The sequence below is a fragment of the Typha angustifolia genome, chromosome 1, assembly GCF_048772165.1.
Source record: "Typha angustifolia cultivar Huaian chromosome 1, ASM4877216v1, whole genome shotgun sequence".
Lineage (NCBI taxonomy): Eukaryota > Viridiplantae > Streptophyta > Magnoliopsida > Poales > Typhaceae > Typha > Typha angustifolia.
Window position 1 is genome coordinate 9,205,407 of NC_133239.1, and position 10,150 is coordinate 9,215,556.

General features: G+C 35.9%; 1 protein-coding gene and 1 long non-coding RNA gene across 2 annotated transcripts; one reads left to right on the forward strand and one right to left on the reverse strand.

The window, feature by feature from the left end:
• The first annotated feature begins 1,237 nt into the window (after positions 1 to 1,237).
• LOC140760555 (uncharacterized) lies at positions 1,238 to 2,874 on the forward strand. The gene is made up of 2 exons (XR_012104409.1): positions 1,238 to 1,404; positions 2,208 to 2,874. It is a non-coding gene; the product is annotated as an uncharacterized lncRNA (long non-coding RNA).
• A 558-nt stretch (positions 2,875 to 3,432) lies between these two features.
• On the reverse strand, positions 3,433 to 9,497 carry LOC140760365 (uncharacterized). The gene is made up of 6 exons (XM_073097325.1): positions 9,071 to 9,497; positions 7,596 to 7,791; positions 7,311 to 7,383; positions 6,471 to 6,520; positions 3,988 to 4,101; positions 3,433 to 3,867 (listed from the first exon to the last, which is right to left on the reverse strand). The coding sequence occupies exons 1-6, from the start codon at positions 9,396 to 9,398 to the stop codon at positions 3,738 to 3,740; spliced, it is 891 nt and encodes a 296-aa protein (XP_072953426.1). The 5' UTR covers positions 9,399 to 9,497; the 3' UTR covers positions 3,433 to 3,737.
• Between the last annotated feature and the right edge of the window lie 653 nt (positions 9,498 to 10,150).

Below are 10,150 nucleotides of genomic sequence, written 5' to 3' on the forward strand. Positions count from 1 at the left end.
ACTGTAACCCTAGATGGATCGGCTATCTAGAAAATTCTCAAGTACTAACTCGATGGTGACTAGTAGTGTAATGTGGCCACCGATCAGAGTATCCACTAAGGAGATAATATAACATTTTATCAGTTTTGGCGGGTTTCCATGATAGTATACTTTTAGCCCAGATCAATTTTTTTTGTATTAATTTATTCAAATTGAGATTATGAATGATTTATTATTTGATTTCCATGACGGTACACTTTTAGTAGAGATCAATTTTTTTATAATAATTTATTCAAATTAAGTATAAATAATTTATAATATGATTTTCATGATAGTACACTCTTAGCAGATATCAATTCTTGTTATATTAATTTATTCAATATAAGATAATATGAATATTTATAATTCAATTTAGCATATATTGGATTTTGAAATTTAGTATAAGAGACAAGAAAATTATTTACTTTTTAAGATAGCTTATATATATTATTATGATTCTTTTTCTGCTACTATATGTATCACATATTGATATTTGCCATTAGACATATTTTTAATAAAGTGGGTTACTTGCTTGGCATCTAACTTATTATTTTAGAGAAATTTAAGAAGCCGCTTAATAAGGACTCTGAAGATATCAACCTATTTTATAATTTAATTTATTATTTAGATTTAGAATTTTTTTTTTCAAATTTTATCCTAAAAATTGACGGCCATCGTGTTCTTAAAAAGTCAGGGCATTACTGTCTAGCCCTATCCATGTTAAGAGAATGCACTTGACATGATCTGACTTACATAAAGTGAATTCCAAGATACAAAGACCCTTGAACATAGATAATAATGCGCTTGACTATCTGAAAGTGACCCATGCTTGGTGAGTGAGTGCATAAATTGAGAAAAGATGTCTGTTTTATAATCGACAAATTAATGGATAATTTCACATGTAATTAAGTTGTACAAAATATGTACGGTCAAGTTGCATATCTTTTAGATAGATCAAATCGTACGAAAAAATTAAGTTAATTAAACCAGAAATCTTAGTTTAATATTTTTGTATTATAGCTACAGTAAATAATAAATTTAAATGGAAATTTTATTTCGAACACTCATTTTTTAAAGCATGAAAAAGATGGGAGGACAGACAGACGCGTCGTGTGGAAATAGTCTTCTGATATCATCGCTCCGACACGTCTCAACCGTCGTAACGCTCCTGCCGAGTCTCCGATCTGTTTCTCGCCAGCGAGCTTTTCGAAGGGTACGATCGCGGCAAATCCCAAACCCCCAACAAGTAAAAGATAATGGTGGGTTGTAGAAGGTGTCCCTCTTTGACGACGTTGTTGGTCTTCTTCTTGCTGCTCGTCTTCCTTTTCCGTGCTTCCGACGCCCGTAAAGCTAGGGTTTTGGAGCCCCTTCCGACCAGCGCTTCAGGTATTCGTCTAATCTTGCTCTTTTTTGGATATGTCTGGCATTAGTTGGTTCTTTGGGATGGAAATGAAACCAAGTTAAGAGTTAGAGAGGTAGAATTGGTTCTTATCCTCTCCTTAATCGATGGCCGCATGGTAGCAATCTTGTAGAGATACTCTTGATATTTTAGGTGTCAAAGGAGGAGTTTCGTTCATGTTCTTGGTGTGTGGGTTTTTCTAGGACACTCTGAAAGCAAGTTAACAAGTATTCTGTTGCTATTGGAAGTTGTTTCTCGAAATTTGGGTAGGTAAATTACACTGGAATAATGTGTCACTATTCTGTTGCTCTTGGAAAATTTAAACGGAACCAATCCGATTTCTGATCGAATTATTATGGCATATGAGATGATTGAGACTGTCCAATCCGAGGAATTGCACAATGTCTTATATGATAGCAGCATCGTTCACTCAATTTCTGATCAAATTATAATGGCATACGAGATGATTAAGACTGGTAATTCGTGGAATTACACAGTTATACTTAGACATGCTCAGGAAAGGGATCATTCTTCGAGTTCGATCTTGGAGATTTTTCCCTTTAGTTCAGTTCTTTGCAGTTTTGTGAGGGAGGTATATCTAGTGTGTCCTTCCCTCTTATCCTTATTTTCCTTAGCAACACTCTATGTTTACTCTACAAGTGCTCGTTTTCTCTATAATCGGGCAAAAATTCTCTGTCTTCGTAATGTGTTTGTTCTTATGAGTGATCATGAAAGTATCCATGACTCCCATTGCTGTTACTTAATGTACTTCGCATTCTTATCCTAGCAGATTTGCAAGATAATTCAGAAAGGAATGCTACACAAATAGAGAGGAGAACACTGATAGGTGGAGGTAGTGGTGGTGGACGTGGAGGATCATCGAGTGGGTCCACCCGTGGACGTGTCGTACCAATTGTGAACGGAGGAGGTGGCTCTCATGACCATAAGCGCAACTCAGCAGCTAGAACCAGCGGTGACCCCTTAATCATCACTCTTTCCTCCATTATCTTTGGGATTGCCATTGCCGCCTGTATATAAACTCCATTTGACGTTTTGATTACAATCTTCGAAAAATCCCCAAACAACTGGGGATGCACTACTTATTCTGCTTGCATGCCAGATGAAGTTCGTTCCTTGGTTGACTCCTGTCTTTTTCCTTCTTTTCTCTTAGATGGGGAGGTCATTTGTTGTACCGATTTGGCGTTATATAGTTAGAATTTTGCTTTTCATATTTGTAATTTGTTGCTTATGTTCAAAAGATATGTAAACAAGATCCAAACTTTGTGCTAGTGGGTGTAGGCTTATTTTAAGAGTAATGTTGCTTAAGTGTTCTTTATTTTTGTCATGGGCATTTGGTGGTAATCTTTGGTGCAGAAGCCAGAGATTCTGCAAGAGAAATTATCCACCATCAGACTTTACATTTTGATTGTGTTATTATGCTTTACGGTTTGAGGTTATTACCAGTGAAATATTGCACAATTGTATTAGTATCATAAGACCATTTCATTAGTTATATTTCATAAATTTAGCTGAGGAAAGTTTGTTTTGATTTCTAGAATGAGAGAATGAAGAAAATAAACAGACAGCTTCACCCTCAAAAAGTGAAAGGGTGAAAGTTGAAGTCCTCATAGGAATTGCAAATGCTCAAGACTTGCAAGCATTCTCATCCTTAGCATTCTTCAAAGGAGACAGCATTTTCTTCACAACACTGCTGACTAATTACAAATTCCCTAAACTTGGATGCCTCCATGAGATAGTGTTTCTAAGATGGCAGTGTGCACATCATAAAAAGACCACATTTGAGAGAACATTACTAAAATAGCAGAATTTCTCGATCATCTTCCTTAATGAGACAGGCAATCAAGGAATTAGGGTTTCGCAGCGGAAATGCAACAGTAGGGTTTGGCAGCGGAAATGCAACAGAATGGGAGATGAGAAATCGAGGAGAGCGTAATATCAGTGTGCTTTAAGGCACTAAAAGTAAAATGCAGATACTAATGATAATTATTCATATTAGGCTGTTAATAATAATAAAGACAAAACATAGGAATGTTTAAAAAAAATTCTTACATTATAAACAGTAAACGTACTTCAACCTCCTCCTTTTCATACAAAAGAAGCTTTACCAGCTAATTTTGTTAGAACACAAACAATGAGAACTATGTGGAATGTCAAAATTTCAATCTAAATTACATTCCCTCTTGCATCAAAAGATTTTTTGAAAGCATATCAACTAAATCTACAGAAACAGAAATAAGAACCCTATAGGCTCTCATGAATGTGCTGCCGCAAAATTTGCTGCATCAAAAGGCATGACTGGTTAATGTTCAACAGGTTGAAGTGCTTTCTTTATCTCTTTCTTAGATACTGCGCCGTAGAAACAGATCCTGCTATCACCTTGCAGAACCTTTTGCTCTAGATGACTCTTGTACAAGTCCCAAAACTCAGTCCTGCAAAAGAGATGAAATGAGATCAAAAGGAAATGGGCATTGAATTGTGTTAGTAGCATTCATCCAAGGCTATAAGAAGTAACAAGCATAACATGTTGAGTTGGGATTCTAAAGTTAAACCTGACTTGCGGTAGCGTAAACAACGAAAAAGCCTTGGCATCTTTTTGCATGTCAAGAACAACAACTTGTAAGCATGACAACGACAAGGCTTCCATGTCAATTAACTTTTTGATCCTGGAATCATGAAAAATGAACTACAATTAGAAATTATATTGAGATAAACATTGGGCAGAGGTCATTGTCATTTGTCAGAGTGCAAAAGTTTATGATGTGCTTCCATGTCAATTAACTTTTTGATCCTGGATTCATGAAAAATGAATACAATTAGAAATTATATTGAGATATACATTGGGCAGAGGTCATTGTCATTTGTCAGAGTGCAAACGTTTATGATGTGCTTCTTTGAGTATGGCAGACAATCAAACCAAGCTCCCAAAGGAAACTAGAGCATGCAGATAAAGTGATATCAAACCAACTGTGTTTGCAATTATGTCAGTTAGGCCTGTACATGAGCTTTCTATTGGCATGTCGCTACGAAACTAAAATAACTTTTGCAGTCCATAATCAGACTGGAACTCGCTGATTAGTTTAGTTCACCAATATCTAGTTACAAAAGAAAAGACAGAAATTAATATACTGAAAGGGGTGATTTGATAGCTGCCTACTAGTATAATCTTTCCCATGTGATAAGACCCAATTAGAACACCTTATACTAGTATAATCTTTCCCATACTCTTATGTCCAGCCATTAGATGTGGACATATAATGTCATGAAATCCTTCCATGTGTTTTTCTCCGTCAATATGGATACTTCAATATGGTACTACGTCAATATTGCTCAACATGGATACTTCATTTATGCTAGTTCTGCGAATATCAGCAGGTTCATGTATATCAAATACCAATCTACTATGCCTTTCTAGAATCAGAATTCTATTATAAATTACAGTTGTGAATAGACAAAACTATTTCTGAAGAGATTGGAGAGTGGGGTAATGACATTTATTAGTGCAGGCCTATAAAATTTATGTAGACCTCAAGTTGCATAAACAATACATGGATAGAACACCTAGAATAATGCTTTCAGTTTGCTTGAAAACAGCTATAATGCTTGTATCTGATGTTCAGATGTGGTTGACCTTTGAATCATCACTATCTTATTAAATTTAACCTAGAAAGATGTGAAAAGGTCACGAGACCATTAGTTTAATCCTGAGTTAACAAGTCAAATACATTCAGAAGCCATTGAAGATACAAAATAAAGTTTGCTGGATTTTCTTTTCCTAAAATATATTTGCCTAATGAGGTGGTTGATGTCATGTTTTCTATCAAGAGTACATTTTCTGATCTCTACTTAGTGTATGAGAATGAGCACTAAAAAAATCCTAGGAGGAAGAAATGACACAAGTACTTCTAGCACTGCTCCAAATACATCAGCATTACTAGTACCATTGTACCACATAATGCAGGCTCCGATATTTATTTGGCAGAGTAGGATGAAATTTGTGATAGTAATTTTGATATATTAAGTGCATGGAATGTCAATACACTTGAATTAGCTAAAAGGGCTCGAGATATTCTTTCTGCAACAATAAATACTCCAGCATCATAATTAACCTTCAAAACCAGTACAGACGGTCCAGATGATTATCACATAGTTCAAGGTCTATAGATTTCAATTTTGATTTCAGCTTGGTTAAAAAACAAAATATTTCGGTCTGTTTTGGTTCTAGAGTCATTGTATCGATTCCTGACTTCTTTAATAACTAGTCTTTTTTATCTCATTTTTCAATGCATCACACAACATTTATACAATGAGATTGATATTGAGTTAGATACAAATTAAATTCAAGTCAAATCCAACTTCAAATATAAAATATACATTTAAAAATTATTATTTTGGTTGTTTTGGTTGGATGCTAGTTTCAGATCAAGTATGACCAAAATGCCAAATGCTTCGGGAAACATCTAGGTTCTAGACAAAATTTTAAACCATGGATTATCAAAGTTCATTGAGTCTAGCTATAGTTGAAGCTCTAGTTTGTACTAGGAATTGGATTAGTACCTCTCAAACACATCAAACTATATATATATATTGTTTTATTATATTTATTTTTAAAATATAAATTAATTATTATAGTGACTCTAAATTACCGTGATATATCATCAAGAAGCTAAACTAAAAATCAATAAGCAAGCACACATAATAACATACCTAGAAGAAATAACAAGGGGAAAAGTTCTCTTTATTTGAATTTTTTTCCCTGATGAGGTTGAGAGTGAAGTGCGGTAGGAGGAGATATTCGAGGTGATTGGCGGTTGGTCAACTCATAGCTTAGTTCAATATGCACATTGATTTGTGATTTATGACAAGGGAACCATTTGGACAAATATTTACTAGATATAAATGCAAATATATGCGTATGGATTATAGAAAGCCCAATAGAAAGTTCTTTCTCAATCCACATGTAAAATAAACAAATATTAATGAACTGACCAAAATCAAATGGATAAAGAAATGAGAAATTCCAAAAAAAAATTACCTGCTTGGAGTACCGCAAGCAATATTTACTCGACCTTTTAGCAATGTGGCCTAACAATAGAAAGCAAGACAAAGAAAGTAAGCTAAATTTCCAAAAGAACAGTACACGGACACACAAAGATAAAGTTAGAAAGAACACAAGAATATGTAGGAATGATGTCCACAAATAAGTTATTTTATAGCACCAATTATTTTAAGCGTCAATGATAAGGTCATGTTATCTTTGTCGGAAATTTTAATGAGATAATCACCATTTAACAGATATACATAATGTGATTAGAAAACTTAAGGGCGTCTCATAATCTTTCAGGGAGTGAATGCCAGACCTCACAGACCAAACACTTCTTATTCTCTTTAATTTCTTTTAATATTGTTTAATCATATGTCCTATCAGTATAATTTATTCTGTAGATATTATTCTATGTTAGTACTTAGTATATCCTAGATTAGCTAGTATATCATTTCAAAACACATTATGTATATCTAATTAATGATGATTATCTTGTGAATATTACCAGCAATCTTCCATCATGCGAGCATTATCTTTATCTTGATCTATCAAGATAGAAATTGAAGATTAGGCAATTTTAGGATTTCAAAATGATCTAGACTTAATTTCACAGATAAAAACAAGAAGTAATTGCCCTCATATGATTCATTCATTCCAGATAATTGGCCAACCAGGGAAAAGATCACACTAGAACTTGCAGATACCTTTACTTACATTGACAGACCTTTACCAAAGTAAGGTGGCATACCACAGACTGAGTTAAGAAAGATTATAGATGCTGAAATCTCAGGGAACATAATGAATAATTTCATACATGGGAATTAAACAAACCTGCTCTTCCACTTTCATGTGCTTTGCAAAAAGCTTCACTGGACGGCATTCTCGTGTAAATGGTTTCAAGCCCCTAGAAAACCAAAATTTTGTCACTCTATAATTACAAAACTAAAATCACACATATCTCAACTGCCCTACATGACAAGATTAATTATAGAACAGTTAACTAATACTGCACAAGTGCACAACATTTTACATGTCATCATCTAATTTTGCACAGCATTGCTCAACATAACAAGAACAATTACTGAATTGAATTCCACTGCAAAAATTGTAAATCACCTGAGAAGCTCCAATGTCCTCAAAGCAGATGTGCTAATAACAAGTAAAGCAGGACTCCCTGCATTGACTACACCCTCTGAGAGCTTTCCTTCACAAAGAACTTCCTTCCAAGATGTGCCAAAAGCTGCCTTCACATGGTCGCTAAAATAGTCTACGTTCTGATCAACACCTTCAGTGAGTTCAACCATGCAACTATCTGTGCATATTAGGATAAAAAAGATTAAATCCACCATTTTTATAATCTTAAACTTAGAGAAAACCAAGGTTCTAAAAATCGGTATCGGAATCGGCCATCCAGAAAAACGATACGTATCGGCCGTATCGACCGCCTGTATCGGATCGGACTATTTTAATTAAATAAAATTCTAAATATTATTAAAAATATTGAGAAATTTCTAAAAATTTAGAAAATATTATAAGAAAATAAGAAATAATAATTACTCACATATAAAGCTTAAAAAATAAAAATCTCTCTTCCTCCCTCTCTTCTTTCCTATCCCTCTAACTGTTAGTCTGAAATATCCATTCTCTCCCATACTTTTTTTTTTTCTTTCTCTCTCTTTCTCACCCTCTTTTTTTTTATCTTTCCCTCTCCCTCACTCTCTCTTCCTTTTTCTCTCTCTCTCTCTCTCACCCTCTTTTTTTTTAATCTCTCTCTCTCTCTCTCTCTCTCTCTCTCTGACAGACAGCTGCTGCAGCTAGCTGCTGTCACAGCGGCTGACAGCTGCCTGCTGCAGGCTGTGACAGCAGCTAGCTGCAGCAGCAGGCACCGCTGCTGCAGGCCGAAACCAGCCGATCTTGATCCGTTTCGGCTGATCCCACTCGAGATCGGCCGAAACTGGAATCCTTGGAGAAGACCTTGAGCTCACATTGTATAGCTCTTAGAAAAGATGGTGTTTTGTAATAGTTAGTTAGCAGACTAGGAGGTTCTGAATTTCAATGCCATCACAGCCATCTATTGGCAAGAATACAAACCAAACCTCTACAAATTAGTCCAAATCCACTGATTGGTCCTATTAAAATGTGGCAAACCCAGATAGTAGAGGAGTGTCATAATATAACAGCTGCATATACTGTTCTCCACTAGCTTATTGACAGTGCAAAATTCCAAACTCATGAAAAGCAATGATCTCCTCAAAAAATTCTAATCTCTCTACTTCTCAAACTTTAGTCAGCAGAAACAAAGAAGCCATTCTTGTTTAAATTGGGCCCCAAAGTTGTCAATTTACGGGTTATAGTAGAAGAAAACTTAGTTCAACGACAGTGCTACTCTATGAATCAACAGGAAAACTCTATAATATTGTAGCATATATACATCTGAAAGGAAATCAAAGGTGGAAGCTTTTGAGTAACACTGTAAGCATATTTATATATGAATTATTAGGGCCCAAATTCAGGAACAAGTGCCACTTTATAACCCAAGTCAAAATCCTTTCAAATGTTAAAAGGACAGAAAAGTTGGAATCTTTGAGTACCACTATAGACATCGAGCTCAAGAGGTGAGAGCTTGGTCTTAGTCCCAGTTTGGTAGCAATGGAGGAAGAACCGAAGCTGCTCCGCCGCGGGAGAGGTGGAGAGGAGTGCATCGGATTCTCCACCATCTTCAGTCATCTTCTCGTCCTTCCTCCTATTCTTCTCCTCCGCGGCTAGGGTCTGGTTCTTGCCGAGGGGGATGAAGTTAGGATTCGAAGTCTTCCTTGTCCTCTTCTTCTTGATCTGATCGCGGGAAGAGAGGGTTTTGGATGCGTTCTGGCCTCGTGGCTTCTTCCGCTTCGGTGCTTTTGTTGGTCTTTCCCTCGCCATTGCTCGTTAGGGTTTTGCTCTCGGAGGACTGGAAGGGTTTTGGGGATGTCGTTGTGCAGGAATAACAAATATTGCAGGAACAAGCACGACGAAATAGTGTCCAAAAGTGTAAAATAAGTTATTTGCACCTTTGAAAACCCCATTTTTGGTTTTTTATTGCAAGGAAAAGGAAAAGGGGCTAGGGTAATTCAATAGCTTTCAAGAGTATATATTAAAGTAGCTCGATAAACACAAGAGACCGGGAGTAGAGCTACGACTCTTTAACATAAGTCTTATACTTATCTATAATAGATAATTTTATAATTAAAAATAAGATATCAAGTCTGATGATATAGAAGAGATTAAAAGTGGAGCAAGCAGTCCAAGACATTGCCTTTATAGATCCCCAAATAATAGAAGAGTAAGAGCTCTCTAGCTAAGATAGAAAGAAAGTATATCTAAAGATCTAAGACCTCGAGAATAGCCAAAATATAGAAAAGATCAAACTTCCCCAAAAAGCAAGATGCCTAGATAGACTAAAGCATAAGGCTGCAACCATTTAAGGGAAGGAAAGAGAGGGAGCTCGCATGGCAGCCATGGCTGAAAGGCGACAACAGACAAGACAGGGGAGGGATAATAGATGGGTGCTAGATAAGGCACTCTACACCAAAAAACAACTAGCATAGGAGCAATGTAGTGGAGCACAAATGCACTACTATCAGGGCAGTTGCAACGATAAATATGCTGTGAGGGAGGTGATAGGGAAACGCAGT

Excerpts from the sequence above, each read along its gene's own strand:
- LOC140760365 (XM_073097325.1), bottom strand. The coding sequence starts at position 9,398 with ATGGCGAGGGAAAGACCAACAAAAGCACCGAAGCGGAAGAAGCCACGA. Across the intron at positions 7,792-9,070 it reads TGAGCTCGATGTCTATAGTG|ATAGTTGCATGGTTGAACTC; the intron begins GTACTCAAAGAT and ends TAATATGCACAG. Across the intron at positions 4,102-6,470 it reads GCTTGCGGTACTCCAAGCAG|GATCAAAAAGTTAATTGACA; the intron begins GTAATTTTTTTT and ends TCATGATTCCAG.